Raw genomic sequence first — 21,897 nt, 5'->3', positions numbered from 1 at the left:
AGTGTGTCGTTAGAGAGACAGGTCAAAGGCCTTCTTGGAGGTGGGGAGGTTACAAAGAGGAAGAGGATGTCTAGAGCCAGGAGAAGAAAGCTAACCTGAGCTGAGAGCCTGGATAGAATAATAAATTCCAAATGTGTAATAATATTATCATACTGTTCACCCCGGTAGTAAGGTGGCGAAGTTGTTAAGGCGTTGTGTTATTGATCTGTTGTGGTTGCGAGTTCGATTCCTGTAATCAGCATAAAGTTTTCCGTTTAATAATTATTAAAATATCAAGAAGTAAAAGTAAATCCTACAGTATTGATCAGAAATCAACGAGCTTTGCTTTGACCTAGTTGGGTTGACTCTGCCTAACTAGGAGGTCTACACCAGATGAAAAATTAGTTTTTTTGTTTTGATTTTACAATCCATAAATTTAGGTAGGAATTGCTCATTTCTTTCCTTGTCATCTCATCTTGTCTTTAATTTCCCAGCATGAGGGTGTGGGGGAGAAGATGGACAATAGATATCCCACCCCTCTTTGTTGTCAAAAAGGGAAATACCCTATCACATCCTCAGGCTCCGCCCCCAGCCATGTGATATTCCAGGGGGTCATGTTGACTACGTCTGTGGTCGATCTAGTTTATAATACCGGTACTCTGATCTTTTAGAGACGCTCTCTCTGTCTCTCAAGATGGCTGAACCTACCAAGCAAGAGATAGCTCAAGTGTTTAAGAGATTGAGATCTATGGGGCCTAACAAAGTGAGGGTGTCCTACACACAGTGTATGTTGCGGTGCTTTGATTTTTTCATTCCCTCGTAGTTGTGTTTTGATTGTGCGGCCAAGAACCCAACCTGGGCCTCGGTCACGTATGGTATATTCATCTGTATTGACTGTTCAGCTGTACATCGCTCGCTGGGCGTTCACCTCAGCTTCGTTAGGTGAAGGGGCGGGAACACATTACACACACACACACAATGACAGTATTACTTGTTTAGTGTCCATTGTTAATCTGTTGATGAGATCTTAACCTACTGGCTAGTCTACTGTTGGCCCTTTCTTGTACCCAGTCTGAACGGTAGCCCTACAATGGAAGCTAGCTCTCACTTCCTCTATACTTCCTCTAGTAGTCATGCTCACACCTCACACACCCGTCAAACGTCACACACCCTCACAGGTCCACACAACTCGACTCGTGGACTTGGATACAGCTGAGAGGCATGCAAGTTGGTGGGAACACAAACGCTGTAAGTACAGCACCCAATCTCTCTTAATCTATCAATCATTTCTTATTGTACTATTATAATTAGTTACAACCCACCCCCCTTACACCACCCCCCTACACCACCCCCCTTACACCACCCCCCCTTACACCACCCCCCCTTACACCACCACCCTACACCACCCCCCTTACACCCCCCCTAGACTGTGTTCTTCCGTCAACACGGCTGTACTACTAAAGAGGCTCACACTAAGTACGACAGTCGTGCGGCTCAACTGTATAGGGACAAGCTGAGCAGCAAGGCAGCTGCTGCTCAGACCCAGTACAAGACACAGGTACGCTAACCAATGTCAATGCATGCATTTTGTGGCTTTCAGTATGGCACGCAAAAAAACACTATGTAATGCTGTATGTAACTGTTGTCGTGACGACCCATCGCAGCTACACATTGAGACTCAGAGTGAGGAGACTAAAGAAGAGGACTTCTTCTCTATGGTCCTACAGCCGCAACCAGACGGTGGGTGAGGGGGTGTGGCCATTAACTACAGTGGGTGTAGCTTTGGGGGTTAGCTACTAATCACTCTCAACTACTGACTTAATTATATGAATTTTGCACATACAATGTGCAGCACTGGATCTGGACAAGAGTGCTGTGTCTCTATCCTCGGTTCCCATGGCAATGCAGCCTCGTACCGGACCCAAGAATGGAAGTGGAGACAATGTGGACTCCAGGCAACCAAATGTTGGCACCCTCCAATCTCCAACCAATCCCAACACACCACACCCACTCCCAGTCTCCCACGGTAATCACTATTATTTTAATGAATTTAATAATTATTATGATGAAGTGCATGTCTACGTACAATAATTAGGGGGGGGGGTTTGTAGTTGAACATCTTTCAACAGCCATTAATTTGAGTACCGTTCATCCAATGTCAAAAATATTCTAATTTTCTGAAAGCTTGGAAAGAGACCTTTCAAATGATGTGTTTCAATCCAAAACTTCTTCGGAGTCTTAATTTGACATTTTTCGGCCTCAGACCATGGGCTATATATAATCCATGGTATCGCCAAATTGGCAAATACTTTTATCTCTCAAATACGAAGTTTGATGACACCATTTGAAAGGTCTTTTTCTGAGCTTTCAGAAAATCATAAAATTTTTGACATTGGATCCAGAATTCAAGTTATAGCAGCTGAAAGAGTCCCCGAACCATTGATTAAATTGTGGAGGGGGAGCATCTTTCAACAGCCATTAACTTGAGTACCGTTCATCCAATGTCAAAAATATTCTAATTTTCTGAAAGCTAAGAAAAAAACCTTTAAAATGATATGTTTCAATCCAAAACTTCTTCGGAGCCTAAATTTGACATTTTTCGGCCTCGGACCATGGGCTATAATCCATGGTATCGCCAAATTGGTAAATACTTTTATCTCTCAAATACAAAGTTTGATGACACCATTTGAAAGGTCTTTTTCTGAGCTTTCAGAAAATCATAAAATTTTTGACATTGGATCCAGAATTCAAGTTATAGCAGCTGAAAGAGTCCCCGAACCATTGATTAAATTGTGGAGGGGGAGCATCTTTCAACAGCCATTAACTTGAGTACCGTTCATCCAATGTCAAAAATATTCTAATTTTCTGAAAGCTAAGAAAAAAACCTTTAAAATGATATGTTTCAATCCAAAACTTCTTCGGAGCCTAAATTTGACATTTTTCGGCCTCGGACCATGGGCTATAATCCATGGTATCGCCAAATTGGTAAATACTTTTATCTCTCAAATACAAAGTTTGATGACACCATTTGAAAGGTCTTTTTCTGAGCTTTCAGAAAATCATAAAATTTTTGACATTGGATCCACAGAATTCAAGTTATAGCAGCTGAAAGAGTCCCCGAACCATTGATTAAATTGTGGAGGGGGAACATCTTTCAACAGCCATTAACTTGAGTACCGTTCATCCAATGTCAAAAATATTCTAATTTTTTGAAAGCTAAGAAAGAGACCTTTCAAATGATGTGTTTCAATCCAAAACTTCTTCGGAGCCTAAATTTGACATTTTTTGGCCTCGGGCCATGGGCTATAATCCATGGTATCGCCAAATTGGCAATCTCTCAAATAGGAACTTTGATGACACCATTTGAAAGGCCTTTTTCTAAGCTTTCAGAAAATCATAAAATTTTTAACGTTGTATCCACGGAATTCGAGTTATGGCATCTAAAAGAGGCTCCAAATCGAGCAATAATTTGTCATTTTTCGGCCTTGGATCATGGGCTTATATCCATGGTATCGCCAAATTGGCAAATACTCAAAATGAACATTGATGGTACCATTTGAAAGGTCTCTTTCAAAGCTTTCAGAAAATAAAAAAATGTTGACATTAAAATTCAAGTTAGGCAGCTGAAAAAGCACAAACCATTAATTAAGTGGTGTGGTTGTCACTGTGGACTGTTTGTTTTTTGTAGAGCCCAAGTCCTCTCTCATTGGAAAGCGTAAAGCCCCAGCCAAGAAACTGGGTGCCAAGAAAGGTCTGGGAGGTCAAAAGATCACGAAGAGTTTCTCGGAAATAGAGCAACAAATTGAACAAGAAGAGAAGATGAAGCACGGTAAGTGTATATATCAGATGTGCGTGTGTGAGTTGTTAGTCCCCTACCAGCCTCCTCAGGAATGAGTGCACCAGAGCCACGGGGGACAGAGGAGCGGTCCGCCAGACTAGAGTATAGGATGGACACGCGCAGTATGGATCCTCAAAAGGCTAAGCAAGCGGAGAGGCTGGGAATGGGTGTGGCTTCAAGAGCTGGGTACGTGTAATGTACGTACTTAACAAAACTCTTGGTATGTACATAACGTGTGTGAGACCACAATGACCCCACCTGATGTACATTACCCCCCCTGCAGTGTTGGTCATTCTGCGTCATCCAACATGGGCACCATTAATCAGGTGGGGCCAACCAAGAGTGGGCGTGGTCAGCGCACAGACAAAGGAGGGGTCTCCTATGACAGGTAGTGAAACAACTGATTGATGCATTAACTAACCACACACACACACACACACACACACACACACACACACACACACACACACACACACACACACACACACACACACACACACACACACACATAGGAATGACTCATATGGCTCAAGTAGCTACGATCCCCCTGGTTACACGTCACATGACTCTGGCTACACATCACGTGATCTTGGCACTCGCTCCTCGTACACTGAGCAGCGACCCAGTAACAAGCATAGTGCGTTTGGAGGGGGATGGGAGGACAAGAGCTCCTCGTCCAGCAAGGATGGTGGGAGCACATGGGGAAGCAGCTCCTCGTCCAGCAAGGTGTCCGGTGGTGGGGGTGGGAGCACATGGGGAAGCAGCTCCTCGTCCAGCAAGGTGTCTGGTGGTGGGGGTGGGAGCACATGGGCAACCAGCACATCTAGGTATGCATAGGGTGTGGTCAACACCTACGCAGATAATTGTCAGCCTATGGACACTGTAATATGTACCTAGCCCGTGATTATTTTCATTTTATCCCATTTCAAATTCTCTGAAAGCTTAGAAGCAGATGGCCATAATTTCCTATTTTTGAAAATCATGCCATTGATCACTACAGTGCTGACTCAGCACAACAAAGGTTCTCCAGTGCCAAGTCCATCTCCTCTGATCAGTACTTTGGCCGAGACAGTGGTGGATCCCTGGTGAGTGTGTGTGGTGGACGTATGTGTGTGGGTGGTGGATCCTTAGCTGGTGAGTGTGTGTGGTGGATCCTTAGCTGGTGAGTGTGTGTGGTGGACATATGTGTGTGGGTGGTGGATCCTTAGCTGGTGAGTGTGTGTGGTGGGTGTATGTGTGGGAGAACTTGTTTTCAGTATAATGCATTATTTGTATATAGGGTGATGGAGGTGCTGAGGCCGGCAAATTTTCTGGTGCTTCTGGTATCTCCAGTGATGATTATTTTGGCCGCTCTACTAAAACAAGTAACCATTTAACTGTTGCTTACCTGTTCACTGTACATCATGTATGTAGGCGGTGGTGGTCAGGGAGAAGAGCTGAGGTCCAAGATATCCTCCAAGGTGTGTGTGTGACTGTGGTGTGGGTGTGTGTGTGTGTTGGTGGGGGTGTGTGTGTGTGTGTGTGTGTGTGTGTGTGTGACTGTGGTGTGGGTGTGTCTCTCATGTCTCTGTCTACCCTTGCAGATCTCCACTGTGGCCAGCAACGTCATGGAAACCATACAGGTACGCACACGCTCTTACAGCTTTCTGTTGCTATATACACTGTACGACTTTCTGCAGGATCGCTACCATGGTTACAGAAATTAAATGACTCTTTTGATCAGATAATTATGGATAGATATAATTATAGCTCGAACTTCGTGTATTTTTCACCTATCAAAAACTATTAATTCTCACATGATTAAGTTACTGTACAGTAAGCAATAATCCAACAAAAGTTATGTTTAATGGATAATTATTGTAACTGTGAATTGTATAGCGACATGCATGGTAATTGCAGTTACAGACAATAGTTAGTTCAAGAGCACAAACAATAAAGTGTGTTCACACAAGACACGTATAATATGCAAACTATAAGCAAACAGTGTCAGTGGTGGGTGTGGTTAACCTATGAACTCATTTGCACCACACTCACAGTCACAGTCACACACGACAGGAACCTCCACCTACACCAAGTGAGGGAGTGAGGGGGCGGGAGTAACAAGCGTTAATAAGCAGTCATTAACACAGCTATGCAGAACCAAAGGAGGATCGTCAGGGTCAAAAGTCTCAATCATAAAGCTGCTTCCAGAGGACTTCAATTGAATTCCACTCATCTACTCTTCCTTTAGTACCTCCAATTCACGTGGAGCTAGCTGAGTGTAAAGTCCTCCGGAAGCAGCTTTATGATTGAGACCTTCTGACAGATACAAGTATACCATTGTAACCATCGACATACTCCAGATTCATGCTCCTGCTAGTACTTAGTACTCATAATCATGTACACTACGCACCCTTCTCCATCCACACTGATAAACCCCATTCCAACAACAGTCCCATCGATATGCAGATATTCTTCCGATCTGGGCCTGATTGCTGCATTGTAATGGGCACTATCATTATGAGTATAATCAGCTATAATTTATATCAGGAGTGTATACTCCTGTTTATATATAAGACCATGACTGACTTACGTGAGATCTGGTCTACAAAGGAAGTCGCTTCGGTCCGGCATGGAGCACCTCCTTTCAGTACAAAAACCAGTCAACATAAAACGAGGGAAGAACGAGTTTCCTGCATCTAACCAGCCTGATCCCTGTGTAATGTGCAGTGAAGCATTAACAGAGGCGGATTGACGATTGTTATTTCACAACTATTTCTGCTTACTGGTTGGCAGTCCAAAACGTTGATAGTGCTTTGCAGTTGTCGAAGGAAATCCAACGACGTGCTATCTGTAAGGTTTTCTTCGTTAAACCTATCCGTGTACAATTGAGTATAGTCCGATGGCAACAAATTCTCTTCTGCAAGCTGTTGATCGACAAGCGAGGGACCTAAAGTTAATATTAAATAATCATTTTGCACCGTCATGCAGAATAGAGGTTACTAATTAATGGACAATTAAATTATCTCCAAATAATAACAGTGCTCTCACGTACACACAGGGGAAGTCATTTCAGGGTTTGTGGTTACAGGAAGTTGAAAAACCGCCTGAGCGGCAAGGTTTAAATCTGTTCCCAATGAATTGAGAAGGGTTATCATTGTGGCGATTGATGGCTGGCCACCAGGAAAAGTGTTAATGAACTCAGACTCGACCGGAAAGTGGTTTCCGTTCAGATCAAAACCAAGCAATGGTGGTGGCAACCCGCAGTTGAGGATACTGTCGATGGTGGCATCAGGGTCAACTACTGGGTTGGTTGCTAACACCCATTCCGATACAGCCAGTACCAAAACAGTGAGCAGAAGAAGTCGCATGACTCAACTGTCAGTGGAATAATAACACTCTATAAGTTGAACATCTCTATACACATGACACCTATAATTATAATTATGGATATAAAATGGACTGCATGATTATTTCTATTAGATTCATTCTAAAGCTAAAACACTACTCCTTACGTGTGTCCAGCAGAAGGTACGCTTGGGATGCAGCTAGTTAGCTCAGGCCAAGAAGGAGCAGTCCTTGAACATTGAGCACAAGACGCACTGCGCATTTCGCCTTTGTCCCGCGGATAATAGCTTTGAGGCCGGCTGCATGCCATGTCTTGTGGTCATGGCTGTATAGTAAACACTCTCTGAGCGCTGCTGCGCAAAGCCTGCAACAAAGGAACAAAGGACCCGACCCATCTTGCAAGCTCGTCTTTTGCAGAAGCTGCGGAGGTAGCTTGCTATAGAGGCAAAGAGGGGAAAAACAAGCTAAGCAGGCACATTGCAAAGTGAGGTATGTTATTATTATGCTGCACAAAATCAAATACTTATTATGCATGCACCGTTGATATCCATGACTTTAGGCATGTCGCAGATCACTGGAGTGATTCTCCTTGCCTTGTTGGTAGTGTGTAGTGCCAGAGTAAACTTAATCTATCCTTTTGAGATAGACAGCCTGTTGGTGTGTCACGTACCCAACCCATTCGGGGACATCCCAGGAGAGCCACTGTCCATTCCAGAAGCGACACCAAGAGTTTCCCTTGCACCAACCAATGTGAATAATGATGGGTCATATCAATGGCTCCCACTGGAATCAGGGTATGTTGCATTTGTAGTTATACAATTGATGACACTCATGTCCTTTAGATTTCGAATGCCGCCGTCTCCCAATAACCCGCGACTTAGAATGATATTAAGGGGGTTTTTGGGTGCCGACTTCAATACCGCGCTTACATCTTTGGACCCGCCCACATCAGTGCCGCCAAAGGCGTGTGATCTGCTTCCAGCAATTGAAGGTTCTGCAGGTAGGTCGGACAAAACATTTTAATATCTCGTACGTAGTTTTGATCGGAGGCCATGGATGAAATTTTACTGTTGTTCATGCAGGTCAACAGTTGAGGTATTTTGAGGAGATTCAAGAAAGCATCGGCCTGCTCCAGCAGAGGGATGATGACGTCCGACGAACACCTATCAGCCGCGTGTTCAATCAGACAATTGCCGACCCTACCCGTGACTTCGGATTGGCAGATGGATACAACGAGTTCTCGAATGGAGATAATTTCCAAGTGGTGCTGAATGGTATACTGCAGGAAATCAACTCTAGGGAAGTACTGCAGGACGTCTGGGTTGCTAGGTGTCCGCTGGTGAGTTGAGTACAAGACTGAAAGCAGCTGATACAATAATTATTATGTATGTACAGTAAGTGTAAATCCTCGCTTGTTTTTACAGACCCCTCAATGGCTGGAACTACCCCCTTCTTACTTCCCACACTACTTGGCACAGTCAGTTTGCTCCGGTTTAAATTGCTCATTGCCTCATGGTCTTCGTTGCCTGGAAGATTTCACGTAAGTATAACAGTGTATTTAATCACATCTCCATCACTAGCTTTCATGCACACCACCGTCAGTCACAATGTCTTTGTTACTGTGCTTCGCTGGGATTGCTGCTATAATCACGAGAATCTAGAGACGCGATGGGACTGCGGGTGGAAACGAGTAAGCCATTAAATTGCAACTTTATATAAGTGTGATCAATAATAATTGCTTCTGCAGGTACAAATACCCATCTTTTGCGATTGCACCTGTGGCTGCAGTGCAGTGCGGGGCTAACTTATACACACTGTTCACTGTTATAATTATTGTGTAGTGTTTGACTCTGTGTTGCACTTGTTGGTTAGTACACTAATTACATCTATTGTGTGGAACTACACTCTCTACCATTTGTCATATAACAGCTTTTGTGAAAATCTCATAATAAACAATTCAGAAAGCATGCAGTAAAGAACTCGTGAAAATGCAGAATGAAAATTAATGAGAGTCACAACAAGAATGCATGTACACGTTTACTGAGAAGCAATAATGTTGTGCTCTAAGATACTAGAGTAATTGAAGTCAACATTCGCTGCATTTTCTCATCATTTCTGACTATAGTAGCTTTGCTTGCACTGATCAGGTCCATCTGCGTGGTACAATTACAGTTAGTTCTTGCAGCTGCATATTATTATCTACAGTTACCTGTTCTCTTAGTTTGGCTTCTAAGTCCTCTAGTGAGCCTCTCAAAGGGGACAGTTCTTGTTGAGTGATACTGCAAGGATGGTACAGATCCTCAAAGTAGTACATAGTAAGTGGTATGGATCATCAGAGTAATAAACACGCAAGGCCATATGGTACGGATCATCAGAGTAATAAACACGCAAGGCCATATGGTACGGATCATCAGATTAGTAAGTATGACTTGGGTTGTACTTAATACCTGTCCTCTTGTCTCAGTGACTCTCCGTGCTTTTCATTCTCTGTTCTCCACAAGTCCAGCTCTTTCTGCATGCTATCCATATCCTCCTAAATGGGTCAAATCATTTGGTGGCTACTGTTCAGCAGCTTCACGTGTCAGACATACTTGCACATAATCCATAATTTTGCCCAGAGGATTGGCACTCTTACACAAGGTCTGTATACTGGCTTGCAGCTTCTCAATCTATTCAACCACAATGACATGTATAAGGTAGCAGGCCCAGGTATATTATACACACCTCTTTAGTGACGATTTCTCTCTCCTTTTGTCTCTGTGCCTCAGAGAGAGAGGTCTTCTGACTGCCTCCAGTCTCGGACAATACTTCCTTACCCTCCAAACGCTCCTTCATAGCTACTATGTTCTTAGTAAGGGCCCCTGCAGGAGGCCGGGATACATGAACACACATACTCTGTAGCTCGTGTAGTTAGTTACCCTCTGGTTTATCATGAGTGGTGGTTGGTTGAAAGGCCTCATGCTTGGGTAGCTCCAATGGTGTAGAGTCCTGTACTACAAACAGTTCATCATCTTCTCCCTCTGATCCCTCGCCCTCCCCCGTGGGTCTATCCATTATCACAGGGGCTCCCTCGTGTCCATTCACACCTCCTGATGGAATCCTGAGGGGAATGTGTGCGTCCAATTGGCAGGTATAGTGTGGATGGGTACAAGAAGACAGCCAGGTAGCCACACTAGTTAGTATAGGTACCTTGCTATTGTGGTGTCCTCCACGTTTGACTGTACTATCTTTGGTGGGGCTGGTCGAGCACTGCCAGGTCGCTTCATAGGGGGCCTACACACACACACATAAGTACAGCTAAAGTGTCTACTAGCTATGTATTCCTCACATCAAGGGGGGCTGTGAAATATTAGGGGTTGGTGATGATGGAGCTCCATGATGATCATCAGGAGGGACTACAGACTCTGGGGGTACATTCTCTGTGGCATGGAACAGTTACAAGAGTCACACTACATAATTTGTACAAGATTTGGTCCCAAAAACAGATATGTACAATCGTGTATGTACACATACTGTCCCCCGTACCTATGTCACTGTCAGAGTTCCCTGCTGTGGTTCGTCTCCTGGAGCCCTTGGCAGACGGTGGTCTGTCTAGTTTAGTCTCACTGCCCAGTCCCTCGTCCTCTACACTCAGCATGGGGGAGGGGGGGTCCCCCTGCTCGTTAGTAGGGGCTGGCTGCTGCTCTGATTCCGGTGGAGGTCGTGTACGTGAGGGCTGTACACAGTACACACAGTTAGTGTAGAAACAATCCAGAAGTTCATGCACATGTAAGTTGAACATCTTTCAACAGCCATATCATTGATCCAATTTAAATTTTTAGATTTCTGAAAGCTTAAGAATAGTACGAAATTTGGTTTAAATCAATGGACTCTTTCAGCTGCCATAACTTAAAGTCCGTGGATCCAATTTCAACGATTTTCTGATTTTCTGAAAGCTTAGAAAGAGACCTTTCAAATGGCATCATCAAAGTTGAGATAAAAGTATTTGCCAATTTGGCGATACCATGGATTATAGCCCATGGTCCAAGGCCGAAAAAAGTCAAATTTGGACCCCGATGAAATTTTGGATTGAAACACATCATTTGGAAGGTCTCTTTCTAAGCTTTCAGAAAATCATAATTTTTTGACATTGGATCAACGGTACTCAAGTTATAGCCAAGTCAGCGGGTGTAGCAAGATGTATTATCTACGATATCGCCAAAATGGCAAATACTTTTATCTCTCAAATATGAACATTGATGGTACCATTTGAAAGGTATCTTTCTAAGGTTTCAGAAATCGTTGAAATTGGATCCACTGAAAGAGTCTTATACACTGCCCATAGAGCTACATACAACAAAATTTTTTACCCTGTGAGTTGGTCGTGGCTCTGGCTGGCTGCTATCCTTGAGGCTCTGATGACTCTTGCTCGTAAGAGAAGAAGCTTCCACCTCTCTCTCTTTACTACCCGACCTCTTAACACGACGTTCCTTACTCTTGTCCTTGGTCCTGTCCTTACTCCCATCTTTAGTCTTCTCCTTACTGTCGTCTTTGGTTCTATCCTTGCTGTCGTCTTTGGTTCTGTCCTTGCTGCGATCTTTGTCACTCCTGTGTACATAGAATGGTGCATACCACATTTCTAGTTGTTATAATTATTGACCTTTTCTTCTTCTCCTTGACGAGTGTGTCAGTGGGTTTCTCTCCCTTCAATACTTTCTTTATAGCCTCACTTGAGTCAAGCTGTACGATATACAGTACATACTAACACATCCAGTTGTCATGGTTACTACGAACCTCTTTGAGAATAGCGATGCCCAGGATCTGCAGAAACTCATTAGTCCTATCAGCCTCGTGTCCGGCCACCACTTTAGATGGACGTACTTTTACGACTTCTCCCGTTGTGAACGCTAATGTGTGTGTGTGGGCGTGTGTGTGTGTGTGTGTGGGCGTGTGTGTGTGTGTGTGTGTGTGTGTGTGTGGTAAGCCTCTAATGTACAGGCTATAGCTACTGACACGTACACAGAGTATCCACAGCTTTCTGCAGGAAGGCCACCTTGTCATCTCTCTCCTGTATTAAATGAATGTCATACACTGATCACACGTATGTACAAGTTGTACCCCCATTACCTGCATACCCTTGGCGTCCATTTCTTTAGGTGTATATAATCCCTTGAAGAATTTACTCTGTTTGGACACCTGTAGCAGAGGCAGGGTCAAGGGTCAATGTGTAGCAACGTACGACATAATACAACACACTTCTGAAATAACATCATGTAGGTATCTAAAAGGAGGTCTTCCAAGCAGCTTGTCAGTGAGAGGTGGTTTCTTGATTATTTTGCCCAGAGTCTCCCTTGTCCGTTGGAAAACAGCTCCATCGATTTGAGAGGATGCCATACTTTATGTAATGTGTACTGTCAGTGTTTTGGAACACTCCAGGCAGTCTAGGAGGTGAGCTTTCTTAGATGTTCAATATAAAAGGTAACTATGACAACATACTCTAAATAAAGTGCAGCAACACTCTCTGTGACAGTTCAAAGGTCATTTGTCTTGAGCTAGAACTGCGGCTGTCAACTGAAAACTAAAGGTGGGAGGGGCTGGTCGTGCAGCAGCTCTAAGCTCAAGGTCAGCTATTATAGCTAGCTATTAACATGTGATTTATCCCCTAGAGCATAGTAGAGTTGACCTTCTCTGCAAGTCTCTAAAGATGTTCTCTCCTGCTCTCCTGCTACTGTTGCTCAGTGCAGCATGCTGCTGCTCTGTACAGGCCTCTCATTCCATTGATGATTATGGTGCAGTACCAAACGACCTCTCAGAGAAAGCAGCTACTGCAAACTCTGCTGCAATGGTAGCAGCTCTCAAAGCAGCCAATACCACTGCCAACGACCGCACTGTGCTTGTACCGCCTGGCAAATCCTACTATTACTTTGTGGTTAGATCTGACTACCTCCAGGACGTCACCTTGCAAGTGGAGGGAGTTCTATTGGCCTCAAATAACATCTCATCTTCACAATGGCCCAGTGATGGCACGTATGCAACGCTGTGGTTCCAGTATTGTCGTGGTTTAACGCTCACGGGCAGTGGTACTATTGATGGACAAGGCTATGACTGGTGGTGGCATGTCATTGTAACTGATGTTGACCATAGACCCCACCTCGTTATAATGGAGCAATGCTCTGATATTCTTATCACTAATCTACGCTTTATTGACTCTCCACAGTTTCACTTGAAACTTGACCATATTATGAACGTTGTCATTCGAAATATCACCATATTCGTGGATATTGGAAAGCAAAAAAATTTGCTGCAAAAATCAGGAAATTGGATACCGTTTAAAAGTAGCAACAAAAATGAGTTGGACCTAGTATCCTTACTCAGCCGAGATCCTTACTACAAAGAAATGCTGGCAAAGCTCCCACCAGAACTAGAGAAGATACTAGAAGCTCTTGGTGTGCCGACTTTCCCTCTCAACACAGATGGAATTGACCCCAGAGGAAAAAATGTGCTGATTGAAAACGTGAACATAACCAATTTCGACGATGCTGTAGCAGTAAAGCCGTGTAACCAAGGAGACCCGTTCACTAACTGCAGTCAGAATATGACCATACGAAACTCTTTTGTGGCATACGGTGTTGGCATGACAATCGGCTCTGTTCCACCTAATGGCGGTGTTAATTGTGTCAAGGATATATTATTTGAGAATATCACTTTTGAGCACCCTATCAAAGCCTTGTATATCAAGAGCAATCCAGGCGATAGCGGTACTGGTATTGTAGACTCTATAACATTCAGAAATATCCACGGTAAATATCCCCTCTGGTATCCGATATGGATCGGGCCTCAACAACAGAAGCAACCAGGGACCACAGGGACTGGCTGCAGCTGGTTGTATCCCGTACAGGACGAGTGCCCCACCCAGCCGAGGGTGGCCATCACGAATATTGTTCTGGATAATGTATCCTTTGTGGATGGAGTGACCCTCCCCGGAGTGCTGCTGGGTAATGTTACGGCCCCGTACACTGGGTTCAAGTTCACCAATGTCACGAGTCAGGGAGTGTTGGCTGGGGAGTTCCTGGTGCAACAAAACTATGTCTGCAAGAACGTACAGGGGACAGGGGACAAGCTGACCACACCCTTTCCACCGTGCTTCACACAAGGGTAATTGAACATGCAGACAGTGCGTAATTATTAGCTTTTAATTATGACATGCTGTGTTCATTTTAATATTTATGGTGTCACTTTGACTTCCAATATATGGTTTTTAAATGAGAAGTTATTGAATCAGAGAGGTGAGAATGAATTTGAAGAAGTGGGTTGGGTAGTGGAAATCAATAAATAATAACAAATCAACAACAGTAGGCAAACAGTCCGGCTTCATGTGCACTATGACTTGAATAGTGTATCATGATAAGAAATCAAATACTCGACAAATGTTTTTTGCAACGGTAAGTCTTTCAATAGCGAGTGATCCTCTACCTCCGATGGAGACCTCATTAAAGTGGGGGCAAACACCACGGCTAGGTTAAGAGCAGTCATCTTGTTCTCATCACTCTGGGAGTCAACTCTGCAATGGTGGGGGGGGGGTAAAGGTTGTAGTATGGGGTACAGTAAAGTGAAACATTGTTAACAGCGAGCTTGCAAGTCTTCGGGTATCTATGGATAACAAGACTCACCTGTGGAGATGTCGTACAAGATGTTTGAGTGTGTTGTAGTGTGCCTTGGGCAAGTGTAGGAGGGCGTTGATCAATGGCCTCCAGTCAGTGGCCTCGTTGTCAGGGTCACTAACACCAGCTGCACAAACAACACACACACATTAGTAGTTGCACATGACACATTGTACTGGAACATTTTGACTGCTTATAACTTCATTTTGGGACTTAAATCAGGGACACTAGTAGTGCAATGATTCTCACCAGTGGCTTTAATGATGCTCTTGTAAGCATCAAAGGTGATGAGAGGAATAGGCAGTTCTCTGAGGTACAGCTTGATCACTCCAGTGATTATATTCTCATCGTCATACTGGGAGAAGTCAATCTTTTCCCCTGAAGGAGGTAAGGGCACACGATGTGAACAAATTGAATAATAGAATAATTATTTAAAACTTCCACACAACCAGTACAATACAGTACAGGGAGATGATCAGCCAGTACAGTACAGGGAGATGATCAGCCAGTACAGTACAGGGAGATGATCAGCCAGTACAGTACAGTACAGGGAGATGATCAGCCAGTACAGTACAGGGAGATGATCAGCCAATAAAAGAGTACTACTAACAACACACACACACACACCTTGATCGAACTTGTCCTTGAGCTCCAGAATTTCTATGCTATGACCTGATACTCTGTAGACACCTCGTGAGGTGAGCCCTCGAGACTCTAGCTCCTCTATGCACTGTGCCAGTATCTTAGGGACTAGCCCACCCTCCAGCTTGACCAGTGTGGTCAGGTCAACACCATACACTGCATGAGGAGGGATATTAGTAGGGGAGGGTATACACGATATAGACACGCCATATAAGGAACACACTGTACGTACATCAACACATAATTGCAGGCATTAAAACAATTTATGGAATTGCAAGAACTATAAGGAAGGGTTTGCTAATACACTTAAAACATTAACATTGTTCTAAAGTATACAAGGTTTGTTGCCCCCACAGACACAGATACATGTAGCTACAGAAGAAGGGAAGTGAGTGGATGGGGAAGTCCTCACCTCTCTTAACAAAGGCCTTGTTGGGGAAGCACTGCAACTGAATGGCCAGAGGGAGACACTGTTTGTGCACGTCCATGCCACAGTCCTTGCACTGCATGCCCTGCTGGGTTAAACCCCACAGAAAGTTATGGCAGATCTCACACCAGGTGGGCGCCTTAAAAGTGTGCATCTGTAAAGGGAATAATTTACCAGAGTTGAACACACTATTTGAAAGAGCTTCTTCTAAGCTTCCAGAAAATCATACTAGTATTGAAATTGGGTCACCAAAACTCTAGTTATAGCTGCCGAAAGACGGGGACACTAGAACTTGCTATTAGCAATGTTTTAATAATTCTCTACTGAACACAGTAATGCTGCACACCTCGAAGTTATGAGTCTTGGAGTATGGTGATCTTGGTCCACTCGTGTGCTTGGCCAGGGCGGCCAGTGAGGAACGAGACAGTGTGGAGGGCTGGGGAGGGCAATACACGAGTAACAATGCGGCTGAGATTGAGGGAATTACTTTTATGTACCACTGCCCCTGTGTAATCAGGGACTCTTTCAGTTGCCATAACTTAAATTCCGGGGATCCAATTTCAACGATTTCATGATTTTCTGAAAGCTTAGAAAAAGATCTTTCAAATGGTGTCATCAAAGTTCATATTTGAGAGATAAAAGTATTTGCCAATTTGGCGATACCATGGATAATAGCCCATGGTCCAAGGCCGAAAAATGTCAAATTAAGGCCCCATCCAAATTTTAGATTTAAACACATCATTTGAAAGGTCTCTTTCTCAGCTTTCAGAAAATCCGAATTTTTTTTATATTGGATCAACGATATGAAAGTTAATGGCTGTTGAAATAATTATGTTCAACTACAATTGTACGTGTAGACTACACACGCTATACCCCCCACATAGACTACACACTCTGTACCCCCACATAGACTCACCCCCTTAATGGAATAGTCGGCTACTCGCTCGAGCGTGTTAGCGACGGCAGCTGTACAAGAGTTGGAGCGCTCACAGAACGGCGTGTAGGTTGCTGACTTATTGTATGTTGCCCCGAGAGTGGCTGCCTTCTTGAGCTCTGGTGCGGACTTGCTCTGACGCTGGTCCTCTAGCACTACTGACCTGTGTGCGTGGAGTGGGCATAGATGTATGTGTGTGTGTGGAGGGGGCGGATGTGAACATACTGTAAATCTATCTGCACACCACACACGACCTTTACCTCAGTGTTTTAATGATGGCAGTTCGTCTCTCCTTTGTTGTGCGAGCTCCTTGCTGTATGGACGATGCACTTTGAACCCTACGAGCAGCGAGGGGGGAGTGATGACTGACCCCCAAAGTGCGTTTAGTATGAGCAGTGTCACCAGGTACGCTGGGAGCAGACCTGCAATAGGAGGGGGTTAAAGGCAGTGTAGTACTCAGGAAGTGGAATACACACAAGACGTACATGGCTGGACACTAAGTATTGTTATGCCGAGACTCTTCCTCCCCACGCCCACACACACACACACGCCCACACAGTACGTATCTCTCACCTTCTCTGAGTGTTGGACTTGAAGTCGAGACTAGAGGCGTCCTCCGGAGGTGTGGCTGGCATCAGTACCAGCTGATGGTCCAGTGGGAGGAGTGGTGTTTGGGGGGCAGACCTAGAGCCACCCTCGCTCAAATCCAGAATCAGAGTAGATATGTCAGGACTCAGACTCTTGTTCCGTACAGTGACAGTGCGTACTGGACTGGGACTGCTCTCAGGACTGGACATAGGACGCATGGAATTGCTAACATCTAGTATCGGAACCGGACCACTGTATAGAATGGGATTGGGACTTGCGCTCCTGCTGAGATTGGGACTGGGACTGTTCCCCTTGCTGGAGGAGGCTGGGTGCACGTCCATGGAGCACACTGAGCTGGTGCTGGTGGACCTACTGTAGGACCAGGCAGCCTTACCCTTGAGCCCACGCACTCTCCTACAAGGAAGGAGGGGACGTCAACATAAATCTAGTCATTATAAGCTTAGAAGAAGCCCGTTCAGATGGTATGCTCAAATCCCAAATTTGGAAAGGGCCATAATTTTCTATTTTTGGGTCAAAAACAGACCAAAAACAGACTTTTGATTTTGACACATCTAAACTTTAAGAAAATAATAAAATTAATGTATTGGACCAACAGAACATCTCCTATCTCCCTGTTAGCTGATGGACTTACTTGCCGTGCCGACGTCGCAGTCTGCTCGCCTTCTCAGACTTGAGCATAGTGTTGTTGCGTCCCTCCTCCATCACCTTGGCAACGTCATGCTTCTGCAGGTACAGTGTGATGAGTCCATCTTGTACCAGGTCATCCACGCTCTCAAATTTCTTATCTCCTGAGGAATGGGAAATATCATATAGCGGGTAATTTTTGTATAAACCACCAAGTTTAATATTTCGTATTCTAATTATTCGTACAGCTCAGAATGGTGACGTAGAATCTATTCCGGATAATAAATTTGCAGTTTTAATTTTCAGATTAATGTAGGATCATACGAAAATAACCCGGTATGCAGAGTCACGTAAGACACCTGTATGGACTACTAACAGCTGTGTGGTACCACGGTGGCCATTTTATATGGCTTGGTGTATACAGAAGGCTCCCATTTCTTTATAAGGTAGTGTGTGTGATGGAGTACAATGCTTTGATCCTGATAAGCTAACGAGGAGGACATTGCACTCACCCACAGAGAAGAGACCATCTTTAAAGAACAGTCTGAAGTTGTAGGCTCTTTGGTCCAACCTGTAGTGATGGTATCAATCAATGGTCATACACAGGGGACAAGGATGATTGTGATAAGAACGCTAAGGTGGCAAAAAAATTATATTAATTCTTAAAAAAATTCTTATAACAGCAATAACGTAATTAGTATGATGAAGCGCTATCCCGCCCACTCACATGAAGCTGAGGATGGTGGCACCTTTAGGTGTGTCCCTCACGAGGTACGCTCCGTCCTGGTTGCCTAGCAACTCCTCTGCTCTGTGCTTGTCCAGCACGCCGTGATACTCTTGTCCATATTGTGCAGGTCCACTGGTCCACTGCAGGAGGGTATAACCACGTTGTTAGCTAATAAGGTGATAGTTTACAAGCTGTGTGGGGGGTATTGTGTACACAGACTGTGGGGGGCGATAAGATAACATCCCAAGTACGTGAAGAGGGTGTCAAAATATACTATCAACAAACAGTCATTATTCACAGTTGCACAGCCGTGGTTCAAGGTTCATTGAACAAGCTTGTTATTCAGATATGGTACATTAGTCTAAGCAGGCTATTCATTGAATCCCCACAGGGCTATTGAATAGGCACACAAAACATAACATTTAGAGTACTCTAAGAAAACATACCGAAAATGCCAAAAAAGCCAAAAAAGCCGCTCTACAATATCAATGAGACCACACAAGGTCTCTAATGCAGTCACTGTGTACACTAGCTAGCTCTCACCTCTCTGTTGCTGGCAATGGAGACTGGCTTGGGGCACTGAGACTGTAGCATGTACACTGTAGGGGGTCATAGAGTGTCATAGAGTGTCATAGTGTGTACACTGTAGGGTAATAGGGATGGCTACAGCAATTATTTACTTACAAGATGGATTCCACTTTTCACCAATGTCATCTTCTATTTCGATGGCTGGGCCCTCTTCGAAAGGATCACCAGCTGTGTGTGTGGTGTGATGTGATGTGATGTGATGTGATGTGATGTGGTGTGTGTGTGTGTGTGTGTGTGTGTGTGTGTGTGTGTGTGTGATGTGGGAGTATATCTAGTTAGCTTAATCAGGCGGACATTGGCTAGTGAGGGCCAACAAATCCATTGTCCTCTCACAGTCAACAAGCATCACTTGCCAGACAGACAGACAGCTAACACAGCTAGGTCACGACTTTGCCACTAGCCCTGCATGAGTACTCACACTCCTAATTTGAGCAAGTATCCACTCCTCTGAGCAGGATGGAGGGGAATCACACTAGCTAATGAAATGTCCGGTGCACAAGGATGCCAATCTCAAAACAAAGAATTAAACCACAAAGTGATGTTTTCAGCTGAGGCATAGCAATGGCACTTGGACAGCTTCAGTAGTGCCTCAGGGCATTGAGTACGTGCACTCTAACCATACACCCACACCATTGGCTGAGGCTCTTAGAGACGGAAATATATTGGCAGAAATCTGACATTGTAAAAGATGGATCTAAATTACATACGTGATATTTAGTAGTTAGGTCATGTCCGACTAATGCTGCAGAACAAACAGATATCTTACAAGCACTTGGCACTGTAACCTGAGCCCCCAACACACCCAGACACACACACACACACACAAGCAGGCTGCAATATCTCCCCTGCATATAGGTAACTGTCAGTAACCAGAGCTCTAGGCCATTACAATGTAGGTCTGAGCCTAGCCAGACAGGGACGTGACACTCTGTTACAGCACACCTCTTGTTGAGGCTGTGACTGCATTCAGATCTTGTGCCTCCCACCCCACAACAACTGTAGACAAGGCACGTTAACACCTCGTTAACATCACCCACACACCCACACATCCCCAACTGCCCATATATCCACAGCTCACACTCTCCTCAAAATACATGAAACTTCAAGCGATAAAGAGCATTCAAATTGAAGGTACATTAATTGTACTCACTATAATTACTAGGATTTGAGATTAGATAAGCTCAAAATTCACTGAAGCATGAACTGCATTGATAACAAGATACACTGATAACAAACTACACAGAGCTAGCTAGAGGGTGTGAGTAATGGATCCAAGCTACTGCAGTTACTGCTAATGTCACAACATATCAGTGACAGGTAGCAATGGGCACAGGACATAGCTCATCAGTAAGACCACCTAGTCAAGGCCTAATATAGGATCACTGCCAATACACTGGGTGGCAATGAAGAAAGTGAAGCACAACATTTGCAGCTAGTGAAAGTAAACAAAGACAGCAGACATTGCAAGGCAGGGAGGGCAATCTCATGACCACGGCACATGCATCCTGCACACCACTTAACACCAAGCTAGCTACTCTATATTAGCAGGTCATATCCTAATTGAACCAACCTAACAGTTAGCTTATTCCATATTAACAGGTTAGTAAAGCAATAATAAATATCCTAATGGCCAGTGCACAGGACATCCTAACCACACCACACAACACTTCCCTGGGCATGCAATGTTGTATAGAGTTCAAAGCAATTACTAAACTAAAGAGACTCCATTGTCCCAATATCCCTCATGTGGGCTAGTGGGGTTATACCTCAACCTCAGCTGAGGGAAAGACACAAAAGCAGCAAGAATCACTGGCTTGCTAAAATCACTAGTTGCTTGCTCTTAGAGCAAACTATGATAAGTATTTTAACTTATCATAACTGAACACTATAATCCCCACGGTTCCTTGAATTGCTGTATACCCACACAGTGTAGACACAATGTAGTTTGTACACGCTCTTACACAAGCTATAAGGAGACTAACTCAATGGCAGTGTTGTCACGTTATTAAGACTGTTTGCCAACAGACACCTGCACCATATGGAGAGATCCATGCAGGCACACATCAATCCAATATCAACCAATAACATACTAACCCACTATACAAAATCATCCAAGTACATGCACGCACGCAGCTACTGCATCTATTATAATTATTATAACTATAATTCTTTGGTAGACAATTGATCAGCTTTAATAGTCCACCCGCCACTTGCATATTTAATATGTGACCCCTCACCATTCTCTACTTCAGTGGGTCCATCTGTACTCTCCTGCACTTTGCTGCGTTGGCTCTGTTTGGATGGCGAGACTGCCACCACTGCATCAGGTATCTGCATGGTGTCCAGGTCATCACAAGACTCTCCTCCGAGGCTGTCCACACCACTGCTGCTGTTGGAGCGCATCTCGTCCAGGCCACTAGAGGTAGAGCTGGTGGGGCTGGGTTGTCCAGGCATATTGTCAATAATTATTATAGGTAGGTAGCTAGCTATGGCAGTAACACTAATACTTTCTTACAATGCTTGTTATGTTTCAAGTCTGCACCTGCCCACGAGGAGTTTATA

General features: G+C 44.3%; 6 protein-coding genes across 6 annotated transcripts; 3 read left to right on the top strand and 3 right to left on the bottom strand.

The window, feature by feature from the left end:
• The first annotated feature begins 567 nt into the window (after positions 1 to 567).
• On the top strand, positions 568 to 5,687 carry LOC135344440 (ADP-ribosylation factor GTPase-activating protein 2-like). The gene is made up of 15 exons (XM_064541644.1): positions 568 to 742; positions 803 to 921; positions 1,158 to 1,227; positions 1,406 to 1,537; positions 1,644 to 1,719; positions 1,832 to 2,005; positions 3,668 to 3,808; positions 3,859 to 4,003; positions 4,101 to 4,205; positions 4,330 to 4,644; positions 4,818 to 4,902; positions 5,097 to 5,181; positions 5,231 to 5,277; positions 5,401 to 5,439; positions 5,497 to 5,687. Exons 1-15 carry the CDS (start codon positions 674 to 676, stop codon positions 5,521 to 5,523), a joined length of 1,629 nt encoding a protein of 542 aa, XP_064397714.1. The 5' UTR covers positions 568 to 673; the 3' UTR covers positions 5,524 to 5,687.
• On the bottom strand, positions 5,655 to 7,454 carry LOC135344461 (uncharacterized). Its single transcript, XM_064541670.1, has 6 exons — positions 7,312 to 7,454; positions 6,852 to 7,174; positions 6,583 to 6,746; positions 6,390 to 6,511; positions 6,210 to 6,291; positions 5,655 to 5,882 (listed from the first exon to the last, which is right to left on the bottom strand). The coding sequence occupies exons 2-6, from the start codon at positions 7,165 to 7,167 to the stop codon at positions 5,820 to 5,822; spliced, it is 747 nt and encodes a 248-aa protein (XP_064397740.1). The 5' UTR covers positions 7,168 to 7,174; positions 7,312 to 7,454; the 3' UTR covers positions 5,655 to 5,819.
• Positions 7,455 to 7,476: 22 nt separating this feature from the next.
• Positions 7,477 to 9,085, top strand: LOC135344456 (noggin-like). The gene is made up of 7 exons (XM_064541666.1): positions 7,477 to 7,633; positions 7,704 to 7,938; positions 7,987 to 8,144; positions 8,227 to 8,483; positions 8,569 to 8,684; positions 8,747 to 8,834; positions 8,892 to 9,085. Exons 2-7 carry the CDS (start codon positions 7,706 to 7,708, stop codon positions 8,946 to 8,948), a joined length of 909 nt encoding a protein of 302 aa, XP_064397736.1. The 5' UTR covers positions 7,477 to 7,633; positions 7,704 to 7,705; the 3' UTR covers positions 8,949 to 9,085.
• LOC135344439 (TRAF3-interacting protein 1-like) lies at positions 9,059 to 12,636 on the bottom strand. Its single transcript, XM_064541643.1, has 15 exons — positions 12,380 to 12,636; positions 12,251 to 12,319; positions 12,143 to 12,191; positions 11,918 to 12,030; positions 11,784 to 11,863; positions 11,494 to 11,731; positions 10,670 to 10,859; positions 10,473 to 10,563; positions 10,334 to 10,417; positions 10,063 to 10,244; positions 9,869 to 10,005; positions 9,736 to 9,813; positions 9,592 to 9,677; positions 9,354 to 9,423; positions 9,059 to 9,297 (listed from the first exon to the last, which is right to left on the bottom strand). Exons 1-15 carry the CDS (start codon positions 12,515 to 12,517, stop codon positions 9,208 to 9,210), a joined length of 1,695 nt encoding a protein of 564 aa, XP_064397713.1. The 5' UTR covers positions 12,518 to 12,636; the 3' UTR covers positions 9,059 to 9,207.
• Positions 12,637 to 12,720: 84 nt separating this feature from the next.
• Positions 12,721 to 14,406, top strand: LOC135344444 (uncharacterized). Its single transcript, XM_064541648.1, has one exon. The coding sequence runs from the start codon at positions 12,828 to 12,830 to the stop codon at positions 14,280 to 14,282; it is 1,455 nt and encodes a 484-aa protein (XP_064397718.1). The 5' UTR covers positions 12,721 to 12,827; the 3' UTR covers positions 14,283 to 14,406.
• Positions 14,374 to 21,889, bottom strand: LOC135344436 (beta-chimaerin-like). The gene is made up of 15 exons (XM_064541637.1): positions 21,573 to 21,889; positions 19,432 to 19,503; positions 19,291 to 19,346; positions 18,748 to 18,887; positions 18,533 to 18,591; positions 18,028 to 18,184; positions 17,361 to 17,789; positions 17,048 to 17,209; positions 16,770 to 16,950; positions 16,200 to 16,289; positions 15,839 to 16,007; positions 15,412 to 15,582; positions 15,034 to 15,162; positions 14,794 to 14,911; positions 14,374 to 14,684 (listed from the first exon to the last, which is right to left on the bottom strand). The coding sequence occupies exons 1-15, from the start codon at positions 21,787 to 21,789 to the stop codon at positions 14,504 to 14,506; spliced, it is 2,331 nt and encodes a 776-aa protein (XP_064397707.1). The 5' UTR covers positions 21,790 to 21,889; the 3' UTR covers positions 14,374 to 14,503.
• Positions 21,890 to 21,897: the final 8 nt, after the last annotated feature.

Source organism: Halichondria panicea, chromosome 11 (genome assembly GCF_963675165.1).
Source record: "Halichondria panicea chromosome 11, odHalPani1.1, whole genome shotgun sequence".
NCBI classification, from domain to species: domain Eukaryota; kingdom Metazoa; phylum Porifera; class Demospongiae; order Suberitida; family Halichondriidae; genus Halichondria; species Halichondria panicea.
This window is presented reverse-complemented; position numbering and strand designations above follow the sequence as displayed.

What these genes read in the sequence shown, in the direction of transcription:
- LOC135344439 (XM_064541643.1), bottom strand. Translation starts at nt 12,517, where the DNA reads ATGGCATCCTCTCAAATCGATGGAGCTGTTTTCCAACGGACAAGGGAG. An exon ending in GCATCGCTATTCTCAAAGAG is followed by an intron (nt 11,864 to 11,917) that starts GTTCGTAGTAAC and finishes TATATCGTACAG; the next exon opens with CTTGACTCAAGTGAGGCTAT. An exon ending in TCACTGAGACAAGAGGACAG is followed by an intron (nt 9,424 to 9,591) that starts GTATTAAGTACA and finishes CCATCCTTGCAG; the next exon opens with TATCACTCAACAAGAACTGT.
- LOC135344461 (XM_064541670.1), bottom strand. Translation starts at nt 7,167, where the DNA reads ATGCGACTTCTTCTGCTCACTGTTTTGGTACTGGCTGTATCGGAATGG. An exon ending in ACGTTTTGGACTGCCAACCA is followed by an intron (nt 6,512 to 6,582) that starts GTAAGCAGAAAT and finishes CACATTACACAG; the next exon opens with GGATCAGGCTGGTTAGATGC. An exon ending in ATCAGTGTGGATGGAGAAGG is followed by an intron (nt 5,883 to 6,209) that starts GTGCGTAGTGTA and finishes CACTTGGTGTAG; the next exon opens with GTGGAGGTTCCTGTCGTGTG.
- LOC135344444 (XM_064541648.1), top strand. Translation starts at nt 12,828, where the DNA reads ATGTTCTCTCCTGCTCTCCTGCTACTGTTGCTCAGTGCAGCATGCTGC.
- LOC135344456 (XM_064541666.1), top strand. Translation starts at nt 7,706, where the DNA reads ATGTCGCAGATCACTGGAGTGATTCTCCTTGCCTTGTTGGTAGTGTGT. An exon ending in GGGTTGCTAGGTGTCCGCTG is followed by an intron (nt 8,484 to 8,568) that starts GTGAGTTGAGTA and finishes TTGTTTTTACAG; the next exon opens with ACCCCTCAATGGCTGGAACT. An exon ending in CGTTGCCTGGAAGATTTCAC is followed by an intron (nt 8,685 to 8,746) that starts GTAAGTATAACA and finishes CACCACCGTCAG; the next exon opens with TCACAATGTCTTTGTTACTG.
- LOC135344440 (XM_064541644.1), top strand. Translation starts at nt 674, where the DNA reads ATGGCTGAACCTACCAAGCAAGAGATAGCTCAAGTGTTTAAGAGATTG. An exon ending in GTTCACCTCAGCTTCGTTAG is followed by an intron (nt 922 to 1,157) that starts GTGAAGGGGCGG and finishes ACACCCTCACAG; the next exon opens with GTCCACACAACTCGACTCGT. An exon ending in GAGACAGTGGTGGATCCCTG is followed by an intron (nt 4,903 to 5,096) that starts GTGAGTGTGTGT and finishes ATTTGTATATAG; the next exon opens with GGTGATGGAGGTGCTGAGGC.
- LOC135344436 (XM_064541637.1), bottom strand. Translation starts at nt 21,789, where the DNA reads ATGCCTGGACAACCCAGCCCCACCAGCTCTACCTCTAGTGGCCTGGAC. An exon ending in ACCCACTGAAGTAGAGAATG is followed by an intron (nt 19,504 to 21,572) that starts GTGAGGGGTCAC and finishes CCACACACACAG; the next exon opens with CTGGTGATCCTTTCGAAGAG. An exon ending in CTTGTACGACATCTCCACAG is followed by an intron (nt 14,685 to 14,793) that starts GTGAGTCTTGTT and finishes CCACCATTGCAG; the next exon opens with AGTTGACTCCCAGAGTGATG.